Source organism: Peromyscus maniculatus, chromosome 2, assembly GCF_049852395.1.
Source record: "Peromyscus maniculatus bairdii isolate BWxNUB_F1_BW_parent chromosome 2, HU_Pman_BW_mat_3.1, whole genome shotgun sequence".
Classification (NCBI taxonomy): domain Eukaryota; kingdom Metazoa; phylum Chordata; class Mammalia; order Rodentia; family Cricetidae; genus Peromyscus; species Peromyscus maniculatus.
In genome coordinates this window covers 134723990-134750404 of record NC_134853.1, presented here as the reverse complement: position 1 = coordinate 134750404, position 26415 = coordinate 134723990, and the positions used below count along the sequence as shown (strand labels likewise).

The 26415-nt window shown below is 47.4% G+C and overlaps 1 protein-coding gene across 10 annotated transcripts in view; it reads right to left on the bottom strand.

Moving 5' to 3' along the window:
- The window catches only part of Mknk1 (MAPK interacting serine/threonine kinase 1), a 40806-nt gene that overhangs the window by 1931 nt on the left and 12460 nt on the right, over positions 1-26415 (bottom strand). For 3 of the 10 annotated variants that reach the window (XM_006986597.3, XM_076564804.1, XM_042271624.2), the window contains exons 3-13: positions 22536-22643; positions 20382-20483; positions 18092-18189; positions 14331-14410; positions 12797-12870; positions 10927-11031; positions 7482-7537; positions 4293-4388; positions 2706-2900; positions 1930-2094; positions 846-889 (exon numbers count right to left, since the gene is read on the bottom strand). In XM_006986597.3, the coding sequence (XP_006986659.1) occupies positions 846-889; positions 1930-2094; positions 2706-2900; positions 4293-4388; positions 7482-7537; positions 10927-11031; positions 12797-12870; positions 14331-14410; positions 18092-18189; positions 20382-20483; positions 22536-22551 (1031 nt within the window). In that variant the 5' untranslated portion in view covers positions 22552-22643. The remainder of the gene's footprint in view (positions 1-845; positions 890-1929; positions 2095-2705; positions 2901-4292; positions 4389-7481; positions 7538-10926; positions 11032-12796; positions 12871-14330; positions 14411-18091; positions 18190-20381; positions 20484-22535; positions 22644-26415) is intronic. The other 7 variants (XM_006986598.3, XM_076564805.1, XM_076564806.1 and 4 more) reach the window with 4 other exon arrangements.

Sequence of the window (26415 nt, the reverse complement as noted above, 5' to 3'; positions counted from 1 at the left end):
TCCGGCTCTATGGGTAGAGCTTGGTAGGAATTTACCTACAGCTGCAATGGGTCCCAGCACAAGTTAACCTGAGCCCGCTGAGTCTTACCTTTCCACCTCTAAAACGGGGACTGGAAAACTTAAATTTGTTGTAAAGACTATGGATACAGCACAGTCACCCACTGTGTGGCATTTCGGTTGCTGACATGTGCACATGATTATATCACCCAGTGTCATCTCTGATGTTTGTATGTGACAAAATTGTATTTCTTGTCTCTTTCCTGTTTTTAGTGCTGGGCCTTGTTGATGCTAAGCTCACGGGCTACCCCTGGACTATGCCCTCAGCTAGAACTGCAGTTCTCTCACTACATTTCTCAGCGTGGACTCTGGTCTTTGAGCTACAAATGATTGTGTATGGAATACCATTAGTACCACACCGAACATGTGGTGAGCATTTAAGACATAGAAGCCATAATCATTCCTGTGTGCCCAACAGTATATGTGACAACTTGCCCCTCTGCCTTACAGTGGCCCCGATTCCTTTTCCTTTTACCAATGCTAGGGGCAAGACCCTCCTGAGAGAATGATCCACAGATAAGGACCATCTTTGGGGTGTAAATGGTGATTAACAGTCACATTCAACTGGGTAGAAAACAGGGGTTTTCCTGCAAAGAGAGACTGAGATGAAGCTGAGAGAAAGAGAGATCTGTGTGGAGATTGGTGAGAACTGAGAAGTGGTCCGAGAACTCTCTGGAGAGGGAGGGCATCAGAGCCTGAAGATGGGCCCATGTCCCGTACATGGCTGAGGACCGGAGGGAGAGTCAAGGCCAAGGTGAGAGGGCAGCGGGTGAGATGGAAGCATTTACCTCTGGAGGACTTGCGGCGTGGGGAGTCCCCTTTCTGGAGCTTGCTAGAAGGGGAAGGACAGATGGTGGGTAACGCTGCTCCCGTCTTCCAAGAGCTGCCCCCACCCAGGCCAGCAGAGGGGCAGGTTACTACAGGCGCTTGGCCCAGCACAGGGACTTGGCTATGCTGGCTGCAGGACTTGGCCCTCCGAGGAGACGAGTGAGCAAGAAAGGTACACTCGGAAGTCACAGCTGCCTCGGTCCCCCTTTCCTGGTAACGTCTCAATGGTCCTCTGAGACCCAGTTCAAAGGTCACTTTCCCTGCCACTCTCCCCCCCAGCTCAGCAGAGGCCTTGCTGCTCTTTGTCCCTAGCACTTTCCACAGCATCCGTTGCACAAGGTCTACCTCCCTCCACTGGAGGGGGAGACAGGCCTGGGCCCTACCCACCTCTGTACTGCTTGGCTCTGACATGCAGTACATGAGAGTTAGCTACTGAGCCTCCCTGACATCACTCTGGGCTGGCAATGCTTGCCTCCTTCCAGTGGCGGGGTGACAGAGGCTGGTTAGGGTCTGGCAGACCAAGGACACAGAGACTTCTTACTGTGACTGCCCGTGAAGGATTTAAAGTTGTACAGTGAGGACTCGGCTCCTGAACTCATGGAAAACACTACCATTTGCCTTTTAGACCCCTGCACCCTGACACCCAGCTAGCTGCAAGGAGAATCACATGACCCTAGTGCAACCACATAAGCTGCAGGACCTTGCTTGCCTCTGAGAGCTCTTAGCTAATAAAATTTTATACCATAGACCCGGAATGGCAACTCCAGACTGCTTCCTGGGATGGGTTCCTCTGCTAAGAGAGGGACCCATGTGTCAGATCCTCAGAGGGCTTTAGGGGTTTGGTCTGTGGCCAAGGTTAGAGGCAAATCTTTGGCATGCCACAGGTCTGAGCCAGGAGTCAGCTCCTTCTACCATACAATGGCGGAAGCTGCTGTCTTCCGTATCCCCAGTCTGGGGCAGCCACACTGTCTGGGGTGAGAGCTTCCTTGTGATATCTCTGGTAGGCCAGTGAGATCTCATGCCACCCATCCTGTGGTCACTCACCCCTTGTACCCACGGGTGCTGAAGAACTTGGGCAGCGCTGAGTCTTTGCTTCGCATCTCGAACCAGGAGCTTAGAGATGAGATCTTTGGCCTCATTGGAGATATGAGCCCAGTCCTTGTCGGGAAACTCGTATTTGCCTTCCTGGATGCTCTCAAATAGCTTGTTCTAGGCAGAGAGAGTTCCTTCTGAGATCACATTGGCCAGGGATAGGCAGGAGATGCTGCTGCTGATCTGGTCACCCTGGCTCCAACTCTACTACAAGTGATGCTCATGGTTTGAGAACGCCACAGACAGAGCCTCCTTCCTAAATCTCTCCCAGGTCCCACAGTGATACGCAATGACCTCAGAAGGCCAAAATGGCTATGCTACTTGTAGGACAGGAGAGGTGATGTGTAAATATCATCCATAGACTCTCATTCCTGGCTCCTGGCAACCTCCCACCACCGCCAGCATGCTACCCGTCTCCTTCCTGCTGTATACATGCAGTAGTTTCATGCCTCCATGTCTTGGTCTGTGCTTGTCCTACCTACAGTTCTTGTCTCTTCCCCTGGACCAGACATACTAGGGTCTGTTTAGGTTTGCTATTCTCAACAACCCTCCCCCAGAATGTCAGCCGCCTGAACGTCTATCTCTCTTTTACCTTTGGCTTTCCTACCAGAAGAGGGCACCAAAACCTCTCCCAGATGGGGCAGTCTCCTATCCTAAATCTGTTTGGTACCCACCCCACCACCACCCTGACCTCCACCTATGCCCAGTGAGGCCCTGGCAGCACTTACCTGGCACACCCTGCAAACCTCTCCCCGGTCCCAGCCACAGTCAGCCCCACAGTGACCTACAAAGGGGGGGTAGCCACTCAGCATGATGTAGAGGACCACACCCAGGCTCCATAGGTCACAGCGCTTGTCATAGAAAGTGGCCTCGTCCCTAAAGACCTCCACCACCTCGGGTGCCATATACTCTGCAGAGCCGCACTGTAGGGTAAGGGCATGGGAAGGGGAGATGGCAAAGAGAGAGGGTGAGTTCACAGGTGAGCAGAAGGCAAAGTGTAAAACGTAATTCAGGCAAGAGGATGAAGAGTCGGAGTCACAGACAGAAGTCCTTGCGAAAGCTGCAGGACTCATCAGTACTCCAGAGACACAAGAGAAACCAGCTGAGGTGTCATCCCCTGTGGCTCACATGGCCAACTCTAAGTTACTGTCTTGTAACTTAGTTACAGTCTTAGTTACTCTAAGTTACAGTCTTGGAGCCCCAGGAGGGCCTCCCCACCTCATCTCTCTATAAAGCAGACCCTGTATGTATACACTTAAATGCCAAGAATGGCACGGTGTGTGTGTGGGGGTGTAATCTGGGGAGATTTACTTCTATAGAATCTTGAAGAGCTCTGATGAAATGTCCAGTCTCCCTGCCCTTTAAGGAAGATAAAAAAGGCTCAGGATGGACAGCGGCGTAGCCACGGCGGTCTCGGGCCAGGATCCTCCCAGGCCTGGCACAGAAGACTGGAGAGACGAATGGAACACATGCCTCTTGCTTCTCCCTCATCATTTCAGGCTCACCCACTCCTACCCACCCCTCTACCCTACCACTGATTTGGTTAGAAGATGGTGAGTGCTCTCAAGAACAGATAATATTTTCTGTTACTGGCAACGAGAGTTAATGAATTCCAGAACAAGCGAGTGCTATATATTGGATGCCGACATAGAAACATTGCTAATAATGTTGCTTAGAATAAGATACAATATAAGCATATTTAAAGGCAAGTCTTTAAAAAAAAAGGCTATTAGGAACATTCACTGATGAAGCATGCAAATCTCCAAAGAATCATCCTAATTACAGCATATTAAGGATGTGGGGGAGATGTCTTCCGGAGAAGCAGCTCCCAGTGCTACCATTTGAAATATGAAATGTGAAGGGGGAGAAGCAATAGGACAAGTGATCTTCTGTGCATGTGGCCTGGGACCGCACAGTTTTCCCACAGCGTGAATTATGTACTTTCCTGGGGGCGTTGATTGCTCCTATCCTCTACCACAAGGGGATAACCAGGGAGAAGGGGTTTACGGGCTCTCCACAGTTTCCATGCAATAGGGCGGGCTGTGCAGTGTCTGTTTGTATTTGGGACAAGAGAGAGGATGCAGTCTGTATTTGTGGAGACAATGGACTCTTCTTTGGCAGAGGGGACGCACCCCAAATGAAAGCTCCAATGGCAGTTTCATTAGCAACTGGGTGGGGATTGGCTTGAGAGCCAAAGGACCATTTAAGCCTGAGAAGTGCTACCTAGGATTTCCTTTCCTATCCCTCTGTCCAGGGTGTCTCAGATTCAGATGTTCCACCATACAGTAGCAGGGGCACATACTAGGCATACGTACTGGAGTCGTCAGCTCTGGTGTGGTTATGGGTGTGCAGGAGTTGTTCAGTTTCACCCCACTGCCCAAGTCAAAGTCACAAATTTTCACTGGAGACACCTGCAAAGGAAGACAGAATCCAGGAGTTGTCATAAGAAGCCAGAGGTCGTGGGGACAGCAGCATGACGAACAGGGGTTTGGCTGCCAACAGCAGCTGCTCTATCTGCCAGGCCATATTTACTGTCCTTGGGTTAGCCAGGCACCCGAGGATGGACTCCAAGCTCTCCTCTTCCCTGTACTCTCTTATTTCCCAAGGGAGGAGGAGCTGAACTAGATGGTGTTAAGATTGCTGTGACCTTATTATGATCCCCCCTCTTTTTTTTTATCATAGCTTTGTTCCCTTCCTCCTTGCCCTCTGCAACAGGGACTCTCTACATAGTCTGGTTGTCCTGAACTCACTATGTAGACCAGGCTGACCTCAAACTCACAGAGACTGCCTGCGTCTGTTTCCTGAGTGCTGGGTTAAAGGCATGTATCACACCTCCCTGTTTTAGTAATTCTTTTTTTTTTTTTTCCAAGACAGGGTTTCTCTGTGTAGTTTTGGTGCCTGTCCTGGATCTTGCTCTGTAGAGCTTGAACTCACAGAGATCTGCCTGGCTCTGCCTCCCAAGTGCTGGGATTAAAGGTGTGCACCACCACTGCCTGGCTGTTTTAGCAATTCTTAAATTACAGCCTAGTGGCATCAATTATATACACCATTACCACCATCAGTTTCCAAAATTCTTCCATCCTTCTAAGTGAGAACTAAACTCTAGCAATTACTGCCCATTTTTGACCCCTCCAGCTTACTTCTGTCTTGATTAATTGGTCTGTTTTAGATATTTCACGTAACTGGGACATACATATTTGTATATGTACTCCTTTCACTTAATGTAAATGTTTTCACTGTTGTTTTGGGCAGTGCTGGGAATGGAACCCTAGGCCTTGTGCATGCTAGGTTAGTACCCCCCCACACTGCCGTATCTCCAGTCCTGCCATAAATGTTTTCAAGATTGATGTATGTTAAAGCAGGGATCAGAACTTCATTCTGTTTTAAGGCTAAGTAATAACCCTTTGTATGTAGAGATCAATTATGTTTATCTTTCTATTGATGGACACAGGGTTGTTTCCACAGAGGCTACTATGAATAATATTGCTATATAGGTTAGCACACGAATACCTGTTCCAGTTTCTCTTTTCAATTTTGAGCACATACCTAGGAGAACCGCTGAGTCATACCCTGTTTCTGCGCTTAGCCTTTGGAGGATCTGCCAAACTGTTTCCCACATTTCACAGTACCAGCAATGTATGAAGATTCCAACTTTCCCACATCCTCACCATCCCTAATCATTTTCTATTAAAAAATATAGCCAATCTAGTAGGTGTATAGTAGTGTCCGTCACTTCGGTCTGCAGTTCACTAACAACGAAGGATTCAGAGCATCTTTTCATGTGCTTGCAAGCCATCTGCAAATGTTCTTGGGGTAAAGTCTACTTCCTCAAGTCCTCTGACCATTTCAGAATTGAGCTGCCACTCTGTTGTAGAGTTTTAGGAGGCCTTTATGTATTCTGGACGTTAAACCTTTATCAGATAAATGGCTTTCAAATATTTTCTCTCGTTATTTAAGTTATCTCTTCTGTTTCTTGATAATGCCTTTTGACATTTAGCCTCTCTTAAAATTTAGGTTTTTTTTTTTTAACCATAAAAAGGAGCAATAAACATGTACTATGGGGAACAAATGAAACAGAGAAGCTGAAAACGCATTGTAAGTCAGAGGCAGTAATGGGAAGTTCTGAGCACCCATGGGCTCTAGGGCCAGGTTACCTTAGTGTTTGTCCAGGCTTTTCCATTTGCCATGGAATGATTTTGTGTAGGTTTTTAAAAAGACCTTTCTGAGAGTCAGTTTCTTCATCCATAAAATGAAGATGCTAGTGATATCTATCTTAAGATGTTTTGTAAATACTAAATAAGCATAGATGCCTGGTACACTGTGAATATTTGAAATGTTAGCTGTAATTTTTATTAATGATCATAGTAATGATACATTATGAAGGTGTGTGCCAGAACCACTGAAAGGAAGTCACAGTCACCACAAAATCTTTTTTTTTCCCCCCTGAGACAGATTCTATGTAGGCCTGGCTGTCCTGGAACTCACTATGTGGATCAGGCTGGCCTGGTACTCATGGAGATCCACCTGCCTCTACCCCTTCAGTGCTGGGATTAAAGGTGTGCATTTCCAAAACCAGCAGAAGTCACAAAATTTTACTTGAGCTAATACATTAGCATCCCCACAAAGAACTGTGTGTAATGGACTGACTCAGACATTGACTTCCAGCCATCCCTTAGCCATGAGCTAAAGCTTCTGCACCCAGGCGAACTGTTCTTGCATAAGTACATGCATGCACACACATGAAGCTGTAGATGTGGACTACTGGTACTATCAACCTCTTCTAACACAGAATTTGTTAAGTCCATAGACTCTTATGGAAAAGCAAACATTTCCATCTACTAGTGGATGGGCTAAGGTAATGTTTACATAGGGTGCACTGTTCAACACAGCATTGATGTTTTACTATTAATGAGCACCTTTGGAGATAGAAATAGAAACAAACTCTTATCAAGAAGAGTTCCTAGCTATTAGCTCTAATTGTGGACACATAATACCATACCATAATTAGCATTTATGGGCAGAGACACAGGCACATAAAAGAACATTTTTTTTTAGTTGTCTCTGACTCATACAAAACTACTCTGAAGCACTGGGATAGGAAATATTAATGTTGTGCAAGGCTCACATGTTTTACGAGCTCTCAGGCTGAAGCCAATTATACAGACGATAAGATCAAAAAGGCACAAAGACTAACTACCTGGAATTTTTTTTGGTGTTTTTGTGGGTCATTTTAGACAGGTTCTCATTCTATAGTAGCTAAGGCTGGCTTTGAACTCATGGTGACCCTCCTGTTTCAGCCTCCTGAGTGCTGGGATTACAGATGTGAGCTGCCACATCTAGCAGGAATGTGGGAACATCCCATGTTAGGTACAACATTCTCATGTATTCATAATAATAAGCTGAACCTGGTTCTTGGTCAGGGGAACTTCTAACTCCCTGCATTGAATCAGGGAGGCACTCCTGATTCACATGAACTGTAATACCCCAAACCAGGCCCTGAGTACCTTTTCTGGAGATTCACACAGTATATTTTCTGGCTTCAGATCACGGTGAGCAATGCCTAGAGTGACAAACAGCAAAGAAGGGGTTAACACATGCACATAATTATCAAACATTCCACACGCAATTAATTTTTCCCAAATGCTGTTGTTCGCAGATTAATTCCCAATTATGGTACATTAAAAAATCAACGAGCTGCAGGAGGCAGCAGTGACCAGAGACACACACAGAAAGCACAGTTGCTTTTTGCAAGTTCTTTTGAAGTGGCGGCTTTAGGAGTCTGGCAGGGATCAGAAGCGCCAGATGAATCCCAGCCAGCCTACTTTCAGCACTGCGGCGACGACAACAGCGAGTTCTTCACTGTGCCACCTGACACGAAGCAGAGCAGACAGCCCCGCAGATGGCAAGGCTTGGGACAGCGATGCAGAAATAATTAGTGCCTTGTTTGAGAGTATCTTGGGGGCATGGGTGGCTCTACCTCATTTCTTCTTGTGCAACTGATTTTAGAAAAAGATTCCTCCAGTGTGACTCCTAGAACGCTCAGAGGACCACGTGTTAGCCTGTGATTCTCCCAAGGCTTCTTGAAGTCCCTTCTCACCTGCTCGGCATGGCACGTCTGTTGTGGCTGCCCTGTCTGCAGCAAAGCTTTGACAGAGCATGCTGTTCTTTAGAGACAGACACCCCAGTGTTTGGGCCAGACTTCCTGCAGAGGCCTGGCAAATAGTGGCTGACCCAAGATGGGGTTAAATTTTGCTGAAATGGCCAAGAAGGCACCTGGGGGAAAAATATCTTCTAAACATAGAAAGGGACAGAGTCAACAAATGAGGCCATGGTGTTTCTGGCAGAGAACACAGAATTCTTCCCTCCCTACCTGCCACTGGGCACACAGCACACACAGCACTGAGACACAGGCCTGGAAGACGGAACAAGAGCCAGACAGCTGGCTGCTTCTACAGAGCGAGGAGAAAGCGAACCTGCCACACTCAGACTCCCTGGATGATCATCTTCTCAGGCAGCCTTCCAATTCCCTATAACAGGCCAGGCCCAGACTTCTTAAGTCACTTCACTAGAGAAGAAACAGCTGAGCTCCAGCAGGCTAAGTAACTTCATCAGTCACCTAATTGAATGAGAACCCAGAGCAACTCAGCCCGGCCTGCACAAATTGAGTCAGGCTACCGCTCACCATACTAAAAGTGAAGGATATTTTCCATTATGGCAAGTGCTCCCACAGAAGATCACAAGCTGCACATGGAGCCTTACTCTCCAAATAGGTGTCCATGGCCCATCTGTGCCTCGGCCTGAGAACTCAGGGAGCCGGGCTGTAATAATGGGTCTGCCTGAGCGAATGCACCAGCCATCCAGCTGCTCTGGTTCATTTCCCAGAGGTTAAGCTGCAGTGTGTCCAGTATTTAAAAGTAGGGAACTTGTTTCGGGGCTGACCCATTCTTGCCCAATTCATCTTTCCGGCATGAAGTTATTTAGAAAACAGCCAAGTTCAGCTGGAAATCGTTTTTCATCCCCTCCAACTTCTAGTCACACGGGCAGCGGGCCAGCTAGATGGTAACAAGCACTTCAGAACTCCTAAGACACCACTGGCCTCTGTTCCCTTTAGTGCATTCTTGTAAATAAATAAATAAATAAAAAATAAAACTGCCTGTACCCCTCCTCCAAGGTATGCTCCCGTGAAAAGCGTGACCCAGTTTTGCAATCTACAGAGGCAGCTTGGGGAGCAGTTGTAAATCTTTGTCAGGCAGGTGTTACCTGCATGCATCCCAGCTTTCAGAAACAGAACCCCTTCCATTCATCATGCTGCTCAAAGTACAGACACCCCCTTCTAGGAATTTTCAGCCCAGGTGCAAAGTCAGGGCTCCAGCATAGACACGAGCAGTTTGCAGATCACTTTCAGCCACTGCGGGGCCAGGAGGAGTCAATGAGCCTGAACCTCTGCTCACCTGCCACACCTGGCTATGATATAGATCTGACAGAATGGAAGGCATCTACGGCACGCCCACAGCTGGGTCTGAGCGCTCACCGCCAGCGCTGTGCAGGGAGTAGGGCTAACTCAAACTATTTGTGCCGCCTCCATTCCCCTGCCCAAACCAGGCAGAATGCTTTACTTCAAGGAAAGTAATTTTAGAAATAAAAACTCTTTGTCTAGTGGGAGAGGGTAGAGGAAGTAACATTTAACAAAGGACTACTCTGTGCCAGGGGCCATACACACACACACACATACACACATACATATATACACACATACACACACACACACACATACATATATACACACATACACACACACACACACATACATATATACACACATACACACACACACACATACACAGCACTGCTATAAGCCTTTATTATGTATGACTTTGTGTACGTAACTGTGTGCATCTTCTGTATGTACTGTGTATATATGCATATACATGACAGGAACTGTGCACAGTGACCCCATCACTATACACTGGTATAGTTCCTGACATGTGTGCACACATATGCACAGAAGATACACACAATTACATAAGTGAATTCATCTAACACCTAACAAGTATAATGTGTTAACTACCATGGAGGACACAGTCATCTCTCCTAATCCTTACCATAACACCATAGGGTGAGTGTTACCACTGAAGGAACACAAGAGGGTTACAGGAGGGTAACTCAGTTTTCTATAGCGTTAAAAAATGTATGTAGTAGTCTAACAGACTTACAGACATGTGAAAAGATTTAATTCACTGCACAAGTTTTTAAATTATCAGATACACAAGACTAACTATACCCTATCAGGCCAATGAGGAAGAGAAATCCAGGAGATATGCTTTAAAAGATGAAAAGGAATGATGCTAAAATGCTCACATGGGAATGGGCCATTCATTTATGAGTTTTACATTATTTGTAAAGAAAAAGGGGGTTGGGCAGCTGGAGAGAGATGGCTCCATGGTTAAGAGTATTAATCATTCTTTCAGAAGACCCAAGTGTGGGTCCCAGCACCCACAGCGGGCAGGTCATAACCACCTGTAAGTCTAGCTCCAGGGGGATCTGATGCCTTTGGCCTCCTTGGACACCAGTGATTACTTGCATGCACTCCCACACAGACACACATATGCATAGTTAAAAAAAATCAAATCAATTTAAAAAGAAAAGAAAAGAAACATCACCCACGTAGAGCAACAGCGCACAGACCCACGCATGCTTTGGGCAGTGTGAACTCCAGTCTTTGTCTCCCTTCTTTTCCCTGGACCTCTGTCCTGTCACTCTATGACCACCCTCCACCTTCCTCAGTGAAGCCCAGGAGTCATGCCACCTTCCTAAGTGAACAAGTCAGAATCTTGAGGTGCCAGCTCCGCTACCTCTTAGACAGGTTCCCTGCCAGGACTGTGACCTCTACCGTGGTACCTGGAGGCTGGCCAGCCCAGCCTGCCCACCCAAGGCCGAGGCTTGGATCACCTTTAGTGTGCAGGAAGTCAAGGGCAGCGGCAACGTCCCGCACCACTCTGCTGGCTTCTAGCTCGTTGAAGTGCTTCCGCTTCTGGATGTGTGCGAGGATGGAGCCTGGGGAGCAGAGGGACGAGAAAGAGCGGCTTTGGAGGCGGAGGCTCCGGTAAGCATGACTTCTTACAGCACGAGTCTGGGGTAGGGACACAGGGCTCACGCACTGCTTAATGTCCAGCACCAACCGCGGTGCTTGGCACAGCGGGACCAGCACAATTCTGCTGAATCAGATCGCTACCTTCTATGCCTGTCCATGCGGAGTTCAGAGGCAGAAAACGAATTAGATACAAGGTAAAACGATGCTGATGCTACTGGGGCTGGTCTGGCTTCTGGAACCAAAGGGAATTAAAAGTGGGCACACACGGGGCTGTGGGCGCTTAGAGACATTTCCTCCTCTTTGTCTGAACTCAGATCCAGACGAGAACACAGACCTTCCAGTGGAAACTCCCACCCTCATCGTATGAGTAAAAACCTGGGGGTAGGGGATATGAGAAGACAGGATTGCTTTTCCTCCTAAAATTCTCCTTTACATGTCATCATTAATTTTGTTGGCAATGATTAACATTTATTGAGTATTTACTATGTGCCAAGAACTGTTCCATTTTCTTTAAATACATTATCTCAACACAAATGCACAAAATAGAACCGACTGCCATTTTACGAATGGGCAACTTCATGTCAAAAATGGTCAAGCAATTTGCCTAAGCTCACACACTAGCAAGTTATGGAGCTACAACTTTAGCCTAGTAAATCCAGCTTGTGCATACTTCCTTTCAGAAAGACTGTGGTCCAGCTGTTGGGGGGACAGGTAGTCTTGAGCCCACCCTCAACCTTTTTAACCCCAGAGTCTGGCTTCACCACTAGAGCTACACCTTAAGCAATAGGGCTGGAGAGGACTCCAGTTGCGCCCAATATTCTTTAGGCAGAGAATACTATCCTACATACTTCTCAGGTGTCCCTAAGCAGTCAGTTGTTTTACTAACAGCCTGCCAGCCCTCATTGAACTCTTTGTGCCTATCAGCACGGTGCTTAAGTATTTCACAGGTACTATCTCATTCCGTCTTCACAGCGGCCCTACGAGGTAGGCGCTATCAATAGCTCTACTGTACAGATGAGAATACCATTTGGAAAAGGCCAACTGATGTTTCCAAGGTCACGGTGGCTGATAAATGTGACTTAAGTTTAGCTTGTTAGTTTCTAAAAGCCCCTCCATGGAGCCTTGGACTCAGCTCTGCACATTCCTGTAACTTCACCTTGCGAATGTGCCCTAGGGCTGGGTGAGCCAAGGGGAGGGAATGTGCCGTTTTTGCTTTTACTAGGTCAGAAGAGTAACTTAAATGTACATTCCAGTGACAGCAGTGTGGTGGCAGACGGGTATCTTCCTTCTACCTGAAGGGTGGCATGTTCTTGTCCTCCTCTGTATCCTGAGTCTGTGTTCCAAACAATGCGGCCCTCTTCTCCTCTGTTTAGCCTTTCTGGACTTCACAATGTAAGCCAAAGCTTCCACTTCATAATTAATTTAGTTAAATAGTAAATGTGTCAAAACAGGGGATTGATAAATTGATCACTAACAGTATCTATATATGACTCCTATTATAATGAAAAGGCATTTATAGACTGCCCACACAGGTGACATTCTAAGCTCTGCAAAATGCTAATTATCCTCCTTCCCTCCGGCCTCCCTTCTCCCAAACCAAGGGCAGTTTTTAAGTCCTTCATCCTTTTTATTAGCTTGACTCATTTTAGAAGTCTCTGGGATTCATGATGGATGATCACCACCCTGGGTCTTAATCCAAAGTCCAAACACATACTCAACGAGATATACCTCCTTGCAATTTCTCAAAGACCAAGTAAAACCGTGTGTCATCTTCAAAGAATTCAATCAGCTCCAAAATGTTCCTTAAATAGAGAAAAGGGGGGGGGAGCATTATATGCTAAAGTCCACTAATAAATATCCAATACAGTGGCCGTAGCGGGCAGAAATCAACTTGAAATCAGAATGCTTATTAAAGACTCATGTTTGAGAAGCAGCCAACAGTGTTAGCAAGATTCAGGTCACCTTATCTTTCCATAATGTTTAGTCTCTGGTGCTTTCACCAGGTCTGTGCTGTCAAACCCCAACCCTAAAACCCACTAGGTAGAGTTATAAAAAGTCCTGGTCACATTAAACTGAATAAAATCTGCAGCCGACTGGAAGCAATTGCGGCTAATAACACTGAATAGTAGGTGTGTGTCCTGGAGGCAAGCAGCAAATAATTACTTGCCCTCCCTCTTGCCCATAAATCATGGGGCAGTATTTACATTGCCTGGAGAAGATGGAAACATCTGTCAAATAGACTTGGGGCCTAACGTGGGCACCGCTAGACCCTAACTGCTAAGCGCTGCTTAATGAAACCGCGCGTTCCTGGCCACCGTAGCACTTGTGGCCTTCCCCGGTGAGCACTCTCTGTCTGCAGTGCTCTGCCAACAAGGTCGTCTTGTAGCTCAGTGGGGAAGCCACCAGCCTGGATATTGGAGGTGTTGGGGGCTTTTTTCTTTGGAAGAACGAAATAAACCCAGTCGAGTCTCTAATGCTGAACTAAGAAGCTGCAGGGCTGGAAATAAAAATCTGTCCCTCGTAAAAAAAATGCTGACCACTTGGGGAGATACCGGGCTTTTACTAGTGTGAAGGCGTCCAAATAAGATGGCCAAAATGGCCTAATTTGAAAGAAGATTGTAGAGGCAGTGCCTGGAGTTAAATCAACAGCGGCCCCCATCGTCCAAGCTTAATGACAAAGCCATCAATACCAGGCCACTGGCTCCCTGCTGACCCTGCCAAGGAAGGGGGGGGGACAAATCTTGGAGGTGACCCTGATTTAAAGCCACAGTGGGAGGGCCACTCATTTGGAGCTGTGTAACACAGGGCTAAAGGTTACTGTGGCCCAGTTATCATCAAGCAAAGAGTGCTGGCCCGCCTTCAGCACGGTAATGGCATCTTACATTGGGAACAGGAAACAGCAGTGAGCAGTCTTCAACATGGTGTCTGTATTAAAGCAGCCCTAAAGGCTGCTACCAGGCACTATGCTGCTGGCCCATCTTCCATAGGCACTGGAAGAAAACAAAACCCCATTTCTTCCTCAAATAGACACTGATTGGGGGTGCTCATTTTCCTACCTATGGACTACTGTCACGGTATTTTCAGCCAAGAAAAGATAATTTATTGGAGTTACCACTATCCCTTCTCCCCCCTTGAAAGATGGAAGGAGTTACATGCAATTGTGGAGAGGCAGTTCCAATGACATGCTGGAGTCGGGATGCTAAGAAGTAATCCCTCCTGCAGCCAAGCGTTCCCCAGAGGATCAGTCACCTACATAACTCACCTGTTTCCTTGACACTGATATAGCGTCTCCACTTCACGGAATACTCGACTCCGACTGTGCCCTGCTTGCTTTTCAATGATCTGTGGGAAGAATGAAACTTGTCATGTACACTACCTGACCTCAAGATAGATCCCCAGCCAGAGCCCCTGGCAGGAGGTGAGTTTAGACACAATCCAAATCTACTCTCCAGCAGAGTCCGGAGTGGGCTTCAGTGACATGGGGAAGCAGGACACAAGCCCTAGGGCTTCCATGTTGTTGTCTCTGGCCATGTACACTATCACGGCAGCTTACAAAGCTGCTGCTCTGGGGCTGGAGAGATGGCTCAGGGGTTAAGAACATTGGCTGCTCTTCCAGAGGACCCAGGTTCAATACCCAGCACCCACATGGCAGCTCACAACTGTCTATAACTCGAGTTCCAGGGCATCTGACACCCTCACACAGACAAATGTGCACATAAAATAAAAATAAATAAAATATGAAGCTGCTGGCTCTTGGCTATACAGGGAGGGCTGGAGCAACCAGTGAGACAGCGATTTCTTTCTTCCTTTCTTTTTAAAAGATTTATTTATGTATACAGTGTTCTGCCTGCATGTACCCCTGCATGACAGAAGAGGGGGGCACCAGATCTCATTGCAGATGGGTGTGAGCCACCATGTGGTTGCTGGGAATTGAACTCAGGACCTCTGGAAGAGCATCTAGTGCTCTTAACCTCTGAGCCATGTCTCTAGCCCGAGACAGTGATTTCTACTGACTCTCAATCCCAAAGGGCAGGCATGACTGTGTTGAGATGGAGGAAGGCAGGGATGAGGGAGGAAGGGTGGAGAGGAAGCAAAGACTCTCTACCCAGATGCCACTCTGCAACTCCTACAGATAGAAGAAAAATACTTCCTCTTCTGCTAATCTTACTCTCTGGCAGGCTCTGTGTAAATAATTTAGACATTCCGTGTTGGTCAACCCTGACAACCATGTAAAAAAAAGTAAGGAAAGTGTATGTCTTCTGTCCACTCCCAGTCTTCTCTCTAGACCACACTTGCACCCAGCCTAGACAGCATCCTTCAGCACCAAGAGGCTTCTCTTTTCCTCCCATAGTGTGGGCAGCTCCTGCTACATGGTTACACCTCCACTTGGAGCTGCTTGGCAAGTGTTGACTGCAGGAAGATATGAGCCCACTCAGCAGTGGTTTGTGTGGGGGTCTAGCTGACTCTGAGAAGCCCTCTGGATCCATCCAGAGCCCTGGAGCATTGTTAACAGAGCCTGCAGGCAGAGCTAGTTCTGCTTCACAGCTCAGAAGGGAACATCCTGCCCCTTCCTTCTAGCTGCTTGGCATAACACTTCAAAAGATTCTACTATGATGTAACACAAATGTGTGTATCCAACTGTAACTTGGAAGTTAGTCACACCTGTTAGGAAATCACTCCGAACCTATCAGCAAGGTGCAGCGCTGGGGAACAGAAACCATGTTACTCTGAGCTATTTAGTTGCATTCATCAAACAGGAATGGTCAGGGTCAGAGACAACTCTCTAGCAGGCAGGCTTTCCAGCAACAGCTGACTTCTCTCTGAGGAGATAACCAATGGGTTCTGACCACTAGCCAGGGAGCAGAACATGGACAATTACTTTGAGTTAGAGGCAGTGTGGATCAGATTGTTGTGACATTCCATCCCGGCTCTACGGTCACTGGGTGGATGCTTAGAGGAAAAGCAGTAGTAAGCCATGTCTTGGGGAGTCATGCTGGGAGATCTAGCTTGTCTTAGGTTGCCTAAAGCTTCCAGAGGGACACGGATCAGAGGGACATGTTTTCCTCCTGTGACTCATCCTGGAAGAAACAGACCTGTTGCTTGTCCGTCCGTCCGTCCATCCATCCACCCACCCACCCATCCATCCATCCATCCATCCACCCACCCACCCACCCATCCATCCATCCATCCATCCATCCATCCATCCATCCATCCATCCATCCATCCATCCATCCATCCACCCACCCATCTACCTATCTACCTATCCATCCATCTATCTATCTATCTATCTATCTATCTATCTATCTATCTATCTATCTATCTATCTATCTATCTATCCATCCATCCATCCATCCATCCATCCATCCATCCATCCATCCATCCATCCATCCATCCACCCACCCACCCATCTGTCCATCCATCTACCTATCCACCCATCCATCCATCCACCCACCCACCCATCTGTCCACCCATCCACCCACTTATCCATTCATCCACCTACCTACTCATTCATCCATCTGCTTTTGAGACAGAGTCTCTCTCTCTATAGTACTGGCTGGCCTGGCTTACTGTGTAAATCAGGATGGTCTGGAACTCAGAGACTTGCCTGTCTTGGCCTCCCAAATGCTGAGACTAAAGGTTGTATGCCACCACACTAGACTCCATTCAATTTAACATTTATGTAAGTGTGTATGCTTTAATCACTTTTAGGCATATTACAAATTCTTTTTAATTTATAGTAATTTGTTTACAAAGAGGAATGGAAGTAGCTCTTTTGTTATATGTGGAACAATACCCCAGCCAGGTTTAGCAGAGATGATCCACAGTTGGGATTGAGGAGAGTTGGTTGGAAGAGATGTTTCTATGGATCCAGTTCAGCAGGGCTGCCCTAAGGAGGCAGTGCTTTTAGACTTGATGGCTCAGTTGGCTGATTTGAACAAGCTTAACCGACATGCCTCCAGCTTCGGTAAGCCTTTCCATAGAGCTCAGTGGTCCTCAGACAGTGGGGCTCAGAATCACTGGGGCACACTCGCAAAGATGCAGCTCCAGGTTCTCTCCTACACTGAGAAACCTGGCTCTTTGTGCTCCTAGCTCACTGGCTGATGCCTGCCCACTGCAGTTTAAATCCACCCTCCCTCCGTCAGGGTTTTCAAACTGTCCTGAGGATCACACTCACCAGGATGGGACATGTACAGTGCTGGGCCAGGCCCAATTTCTAACGTATTAGGGCCAGATCACGTGCATTTCTCACTCTCTCCAGGGGACACTGGTGCTGTTGGTCCAGGGACCCTACTTTGAGAACCACAGCTCCGCCTCTATTCCTTCAGTAGCCAAAGGGTTTGAACGTGAGACATGCCAGAGTCATGCAGCTAATTAAAGACAGCACTGAGGCCAAGTCCACATCTCCTGTCCCAAAGCCGAGTGCTCAGTCACTGCAGATCTTGGGCCTCACCGTCCTGATATTGGTCATCGCTTGTACTTTGTGGTTTATCAAGTGTGTTCACCAGTTCATTTTTACTCTTACCTTCACAATCATTTCACCAGATTTTGAGGGCAGGAACTATCTAACTTTCATTTAGATACAGAAACCAGAGCTTAAGGGGGTTCAGTGAGTTTCCTGAAGTCAAGTAAGTTTGTTAAAAATGACTCAGACAGAGCTTCTACTTCCAAAGCTGATACTGTTTATTACAGTGATCAGAAACAGCCTACTACGTGCCAGACATGGATGTAAGCACATTACACATATTAATTTATTTAATCCCCATAATCCTACATAAGTTCTATTATTTACACCCATCTTACAGAAGAGGAAACTGGAGGACAGAAGGCTGAGTAACCTGTTCGAGGTTACAAAGCAACTGAGTAGAAAAGCCCAGATTTGAGTCCAGTGAATACAGGTATGCACTCCCTCCATCCTCTTCTTTCTGAGCTACCATGTTGCACAATAAACAATTTATTTGGTTTGGGACAAGCTAGGAATGACAAATTTGCAAAGTAGAGGTGGAGACCCCGTGGGACACTCACTTTGACAGCATACTCTTTGCCGGTCTGCAGGCTCACAGCACCCTGGACTTTGGCATAGGCTCCCTCTCCCAGCAACTCAGAGGTCAGCTTGTATACATCTAGAGGGAAACAGGTGAGAAGAACCGCAGGTGAGTCACCCCACTCCAAGCCATGGTGGGGACAGCTGCTGTCACTTGGCTTCCTGGGTCTGCTTACCCAGGCCGAAGAGGCCATGCTAACTCTGCAGCCTCAGTGACAAGGACCTCCTAACTTTCCCAGACAGCTCCCGACTCTCAAGAAGATTCAGCAGACCCCTGTTCCTCATTTTAGAGGTGAGGTCCGAGGAGGGGTTTCAGTTCAGAACCTACTTTCTGGGCATCTACTGTGTCAGGTAATATGATAGGGACAGAGTGAGGAACAGAATCCAGCCCCTCCCCTCCAAGGGTTGAGTCCATTATGGAAGGCAAACCTACCCAGCAGCCCAGAGTAACCCAGGCCCTGGTGAGTACCCCAGAGACAGGACGGCAAGAGGGAGGAGTGGGGGAGGAGCAAGCAGGGGAAGTGAATGGGGAAACCCACTGGGCCATCCAGGGATCCTCGAAGAAGGGTTTTATTTGAATGAACAGCATTCATTCATTTACTCATTTGCTGAACACCTACTATGTGCCAAGCTTTGTGCCAGGCATGGAGGATGTGAAGGGAATAATAACAACTATTTTATACATACAAAAGTGGAGGTCACCGGAGGAGCCTCAGAGGTTTCTGAAAGTCACCCACAGGAAACCAAGACACAGAGCAGGATGCAAACAATGCCTTGAGGTTCCAGGTCAGAATGGGCATACAGAGCAGTGACAGACCCAGGCTGGACGAGTGTTCAGAACACTGAAGTTCTCGGAGCCCCTTCCGAAGGAAGCTGTGGCTCTACCACAACCCTTGCTCAGCCAACCTCATCCTCCCTTGCTCCTTCCCCGGCTGTTCTCTTGAGGCAACCTAGGCTTTAAACCCAGGGCCCGGGCAGAAGACTTAATCAATGTCAGATTTTATCATTCTTAGTCATGAGATGTCTGTGCTTGCATCAACTAACCCCGAGTGACAGGAAACTCTTCTGTGTTCAATAAACAAACAAAAGACCTGTTGATCTGTGAACTCTTCTAAAGTCCCAGGTACTTTACTCTCCCCCACTGCCCAAAACACACACACACACACACACACACACACACCAGGTGTGGTGGTGCATGCCTTTAATCCCATCACCTAGGAGGCAAAGCAGATAGATCTCTATGAGTTCAAGGCTAGCCTAGTCTACATAGTGAGTTCTAGGACAGTCAGGGCTAAATAGGGAGACCCTATCTCAGGAAAAAAAAAAAAGAACAAACCATAAACCTCTATACTAAGTACTTTCTTGGTTCCATTCAAGTCTGATCTTGCAGCTGTCTATATGAATGGATGCTACACTGTTCACTATTATTTGTAGGTGATTTAAATGACATGCTTTTCTCCCAGAACATCCTTCAGTACTGGCCCTTTACACATGCCAGGATGTTAGCTGATTGGAGTAAAGTATTCCTGATTCATACAGTGTTTGTTATCAGAACATTCTACAAAACTATCAGTTTGCTGGTATGTGTGCAAGGCTAGGAAGAGGGCCCATGAGGGGAAGCTACTTCAAATGTTACAGTGAAAAGCCATATAAAGGGGATACGCTATTCCTAAAGGTGGCTACTCATCCTTTGACCACTTTAGAGAAACACCCAGTGATTCACATCTTCTCATCGAATGCCCAGTGATAACCCTGGCAGCCCCCAGCCTAGTGCCTTGAGTTTGGTCATCCAAAACGTCTGTTGATGCAACGTCATGTCCCTTGGATGCAATGAATTCTCAAAGGAACCAAGCACACGCAACACAAGTCGCTGCAGCCTCTGGGAGGCCAGCTTCCCACTGGGAGAAGACTGTGGTGTCGCTGCAGCTGTGGCCTGGGTGTTTTCGCTTCCTCTTTCCTGGTTCTTCTGCCTCCCAGCCTTCCAGGAACCACAAGGCGGTGGCTCATATGGAAGAGGGGCGGACACATGGGAGGCTCTCAGCTCTCGAAGACTGGTTGTTCTGCCACTGAGGTGATGCTCACACCACTCAGAGGAGGCCAGTGCCTCGCCTGAGAGATTTGCCCGTCCTTTCTCCCTCTTGACCGCTTCTCACTCACCCCTGTCTTATTAATCACAAGGACAAGCCGGCTCTAAGGTGAGGTGGCCCGGAATCTGGTCCTGTGGATATCAGAGATGCCTCCCCCGCCTGCAGCACTCAGGCCTAGACCAACCTTCAAACTTTCCTGGCAGAGAGTCTGTGGCCCGGGTCTTGCGCTTCTTCTTCCTCCTCTTGTCACTATCCACGATGGGAAGGGGCTCACTGCTGCCCATCTCTGGGAGACAAGAGGGAACGGGAGGGAAATTGCACTGTACCGATCAAGCAGTGAGTTCACTCAGAAGGAGAAAAGAGTGAGACCCAGGAGTTTTATACTGATGGTTTTAAATATCTGTGAGGGATATTGATTTGTTTTGACCCAGGAGGCAAAACTAAAGGCAAAACCATTATAGGAGATCATTAACTGTGGGAAGGGACTCAGACAGGCAGCTAGATTAGGAGAGGGGACCAGAAGTCTGCATTTGCCAAGCTCATTAGCACATGGATTGAGATCTGCCACCAGCTAAACCAGAGTTCCCAAACAGAACAAGCAATCTACAAGCAGGACCCACCTGTGATCATCAGAAAGGGAAGGTCCCTGGGGCTAGGCTCTAGGTAGGAATAGAACCTGATGGTAAAACCAGAAGCTGAGCAATATTTCCATAGATATGCACTGGGGCTGTGAAAGGCCTGCTATACAGTCTGCCTTATCCCCAAAGATATCAAGATGGGTAGGGGGGCTGGGTTGAGAATAGCCCCCAATTTCTTCACTTCCAGGAGCACAGATGAGTGCCACATCACCCTCTCCTTCCCTGGTCCTTCCTTGCAAGAATGCAGGGAGGCCTGCAGCTGACAAGTCTAAGACAGGCTGCTGGATGAGGTCACTGATTGTAAAAACATCATTATCTCTCCCTGGCAGGCACCTGGCTCCCATGCTGGCAGACACAGACACGGGACATATTGGGCAGGAAGGGTCAGGACAGAACGAGGCAGCAGGAGACTGGGATGGGAAGGAGAAAAGGAGGACCAATGAGAGCCAACCGCAGTTTTGTTTCTAGGCCACTCTAGTAGGGTCCTTCCCCTGTTAAAGATAAATTACTTATAGAACATGTCATGCCCCTGATCCAGAGTGGAGCCTTAATACTCTTTGCCTGCAGTTAGAAATAATAAGATTTCTCTGAAGTCTCTGGGTCTAAATCCCCACCAGGGTGATTAAACCTCTACATCCTTCTAAAATAGAGAGGCACCCGAGAGCTGATGGGCAGAGGATGTGAGGGACTTTTACACCAAACTTCAATAAACATAGGCTCTGAGGGTTGGTTTTTCCTGAGAAATTTAAAATGGAATCTGGCTCTTTGCTCACTGAGGGGAAGGCTCACTCCCTCCTCCAAGGATCTGATGGAAGATTGCTTAGTGCCACTGCCCAAATCCATGCTGTGCATAGAGGCAGGCGCTTGGCAGCTGTTAGCAGGAAGCATGCAGAAGGGCACTTTCAACACCACAATCCAGAAAGTCCAGGTAAGCAGCCCAGCAGCTGACAGCCCTACTTAGAGGCATCCATCCTTCCATTTTAGGGAACTGCTAACAGCAGGGTTTCAATTATACTCCAGAATAGAGAAGAAAAAACACACAGATAAAAAGAATCCACAGAGTATCTAAAAATACTACTCCTGCCAACAGCTTCAAGCACAAGTTCTACCTGGCGACAATGCCATGTGACTCTCAAAGGATTAAATACTGCCATGGAAGTAGCCACACTCATAAGGTAAATTATAAGGAAAAATGCTATCCAGATGCATTTACAGGACGTGGTGAGAAATCCCTCAGAAATAAAGCACAAGGCCATTCATCTTTGAAGGTTTAGAGGAGGGGGACAGGATGGGGTGGGACTGGACCCGACTGGACCATTGTCCCTCTGGTGTGCAATCTAGTGTCAACGCTTGTCCCGACCATTTTCTCACCAGGGCTGCAAACCCAGAGCGGAGTGAACAGATTGTGGTTCCAGCTCCTTCACCCTCCCCTGGCCACACTCCGATTAGTGGCCTGTGGACAAACCAAACAGCCAACAGGCAGGCGGTGTGGAGAATAGGAGGAGCGCCAGAGGCATTGGGACTCACAGGGGACTCTCAGACATACTTACAGCTCTAGATAGAAAACCCCGTTAGTGGCAATTTATACGTGCTCTTTACCACAGCAGGACCGTGGAGCCTCTGGTGGAAGCAGCACACCCCTGGGCAGAGCCACACGCTCAATATTAGATTTTATGGCTTCACACACAAAGACAGAATACCTGGTCTATTCTGCATGGATCTCAACGGAAGAAAGTACGTCAGAGGGGACAAATGGTTAAGGTCTTTCTTGCAAACAGAACTTGTTGAGGGAGAGTTGTTTTTTGAAACTAGGAAGGAAACATGTATAAAAACAGTGAAATGAAAGAAGCATGCATAACTTACCCTGTTTTCACAGCAAGAGGTAATGGGTGGGAGATGTTGCTGGGAATGAGGTGGGCCACACTCTAGTTTTATCGCAGAGTATGTCTCAGCCACTGGACAAATGCATCCTCAGGGAAGCCCCACAACCACACTGCACCTTCACCTCCCTGATTCCCTGCTGTAGGAGTTCTTCCTGGCCATGAAAGCCGGCTCAAAAGTCCTAACCCCACGCAGCTCCCCAATAACTCCAGATGAGTTACGGTGTGTGCACCCAATCACTCTGGAAGTCAGGCATGAGGCAAATGGGGTAGTACTGTGTAGAACTAGTGGCTGGAATTCCAGCCTCTGTCCCCAAGTCTCCAAGAGAAGCTCCACTGGGACACTGATCTTCTCTGGCTTTGATCATTCCCTGTGTTCCTACTGTCTCCTCTGCACCTCTGTCTCTTCTATAAGTCACAGTACAGCATCAGGTGAATATCATCCATCATAAATTGCACTAAAATGGAAATCGTATATGGCACATATGGTTCACGGCACACAGGCCCCTTGGGTGTCCAGTGTATACTCTGAAAGAAATGTGGGCACGCGTGTGCCTTGCAGATGATGCGGGGAAAGGGTAGTCTAGGCTACGAATCCCATCAACTCTATCACATTCCCTCTCCTAAAAGATCTCAGACACAAAAGGTCCTTAACTTATTTTCTAGAAGCCTGGTCCTCTTTTAGACTAGGTAATGTGAGGAGAAAGTGAGCAAGCAGTTCTTTTCAGGTTCCAACAAGCAGTGGTCTGGGGGCTCCCAACACTTCTACCGCCTCCAGCCCTCACTCTCACATCAGCAGGGCTTGGGGACCCCATCTGTGTATTCTGGTAGGCACACGTGGAATGAGGGGAGGCACACTGTAGACAGGGAAGGCACATGGGCCTGGGTCAGGAGAACAAAGAGACATTCTGGTGCTGGCATTACCAGACAACCTCAAGGTCAAGCAACTCTGCCTCTTAAGAGCCTAGTTCCTTCATCCTGAGAACTGGTTTAAAAACACACCTCCCCGTCTGCCTGCTAGGTTGTTCTAAGATCCCAACGACACAGTCAATACAAATGTGCTTCAACTGGCTTGCCCCAGTGATCAGACTGGTGAATACCTTAACTGTCGTAACAGAGCTTTTCTCCAATGACTGATGGAAGCAGATGCAGAGATCCACAGCCAGACACCAGGCAGAGCTCCAGGAGTCCAGTCAAAGAGAGAAGAGGGATTCTATGAGCAAGTGCATCAGGATCATGATGGGGAAACATGCAGGGACGACCAAACCAAACTAGAGGGAGCTCATGAAAGCTGGATCAAAGGCTGTGGAGCCTACGTGGGACTGGACTAGGCCCTCTGCATGGTGTCACAGTTGTGTAGCTTGATCTGCTTGGGGGTCCCCCTGGCGGTAGGATCAGAATCCATCCCTGGTGCATGAGGGGGCTTTTTGGAGGCCACTACCTATGATGGAACACCTCGTGCAGCCTTGAGGCAGGGGGAAGGGCTTGGACTTGCCTCTACTAGATGTGCCTCCCCATGGGAGGCCTTCCCTTCTTGTGGGTGGGAATACGGGGTGGGTTGGGAGGGGGAGGCTGGGGAGGTGGGAGGAGGAAAGGGGGGATCTTTGGTGTGTAAAATGAATGAAAAAATTTTCTTAATAAAAAGAAGGGGGAAAAATAAAAAGAGAACACAGATTTTAATAGCCAAAAAAAAAAAAAACAAAAAACAAAAAACAAAAACAAATGTGCTTCAAAAAATGTGCATAGTTATGTATGCATACATATGAACACACACAGAATGGGAAGCCTTGCAGAAAGGCAAGAACCTGTTACTATTACAATTTAAAGTGTGCCAACAAACTGTCCAGAGCCGGGCTGCGTAGTTTATATGCTTTTTAAAAAACAGTCTGTACTATTTTTAATTTATAGACATGCTTTATGTGATGGGGTGGTTTTTATTTTCTTCTTCATCCTTTTCAGGATTTTCCAAGTTATATGTGACTGAAATTTATCATTTTATCCCATTTTGTCTGAATCAAATTGTACTTTAAACAAGATAAATGGGCTGGGGTGGTGCATGGAGCTCAGAGTTGGGGCCTGCAAGGAGCTCAGTGGCAGAGCTTTTAGCATCTTCAAGGCCTCAGTTTTGATCTTCAACACTGGGAAACCTTTATTGAAAACACTTTGTAATTTAGAGGCTGATTACAGTTTTTCAAATTGTGTCTAGATTTCTCTGTATTAAAATCCAGTGTTTAGCTGGGTGTGGAAGCAAAAGCCTTTAATCCTAGTACTCAGGAGGCAGAGGCAGGCGGGTCTCTGTGAGTTCAATGTCAGTCTGGTCTACAAATCAGGAGTCAAGGCAGGGCCACACAGTGAGTCCCTGTTTAAACAATGGTGGAGAGCAATTGAAGAAGTTGTTTGGTGCCAACCTCCTGCCTCCACACCTCTGTGCACAAATGTATATCTGCACTTACATACAGACACACATGTATACATCCATATGAACAGATTATGTTGGAAGTATAGCTGTATAGATAGGTTTTAAGGATACAGATCTAAGACCCAGCCTGGCACCTTCACTCATAGAGCAATCGGGAGAGGCCAAGGAGTCCTGGGGCTGGGGGCACAACCCATAGCAATAACAGGTACTAGCCACTGCTCTCCCTAGACAAACTCAAGGTCTTCTTTCCAAAGTAACTGTCAATTCTTGACAGAGCCTAATGAGTCAGGCCCACTGTCACTCAGGTTACCAGACACACACTCTTTGGTAGAGTCTATACACAGATTGCCAGCTTTCATGTCTCATGTAAGCTGAATCATATGGTTCACTTATCTCTGCAAATAACTCCTACTCACTCCCTGCTCCAACTCTGGAGCTCTTTGAGGATCCCAATCTTCCTTCGTTCTGAAGGGCTTCTTAGAAAAGAATGGTGGAGAGCAGGTTGAAGGGCACAATCAGAGACAAATTCAGCTGCTTCCTCAGGGTCAGCTGAGGAGAATGGGCAATGGGAGGAAACCGAGGGTCTGGGAGTAGCTTCGTAAGAGTGCTTGTCTACCACGCACAGGACCCCAGGGCCCATCCCCATCAGCAACCATAACAAAACCACAGACAAAAACAGAAATGGAGGAACTGAAGGAAGTTTGGCACACACTTAAGGGAGGGGTTGAGTAAGCCATGTGAGATAAGAGAAGAGGAACCTAGGAGACTGGGGTCATCTGTGCCTCTGTAGCAACACAAGTCACGGTGCACACCACCATAATCTTTACAGTGCACACTCTCAAGTGGTCTGCATGTGCCAGGCAATGTCTGAAGTCCGTTACAGTTACTATACTCTACAGACTCACTGATGCAATCACCACAACTACGAGGAAAGCATAATTGTTGCCTATATTTTACAAACGAAGAAACTGACACAAACTGGTAAATGTGCTAGGTCATGCTCATCTAGTGAGTAAGCAAACCGCAGTGTAGAATGTAAGCCTGGACTCTGGCTCAAGAATGTAAGCTTCTAACCTGTGATGATGCTGTTCTCAAACACTAATGCTGGAAGGCAGAGGTGGGAGCTGGTGACAGCCAGGCACCAGTGCTATTGTTTATAAATCTTAGTACAGTGCTTCTTTACTGATGTACTGTGCTGGATAATTTTATGTCAACCTGACACAACCTAGAGTCATCTGAAAGGAGGCAACCTCAATTGAGAAAATGCCTCCATAAGATCTG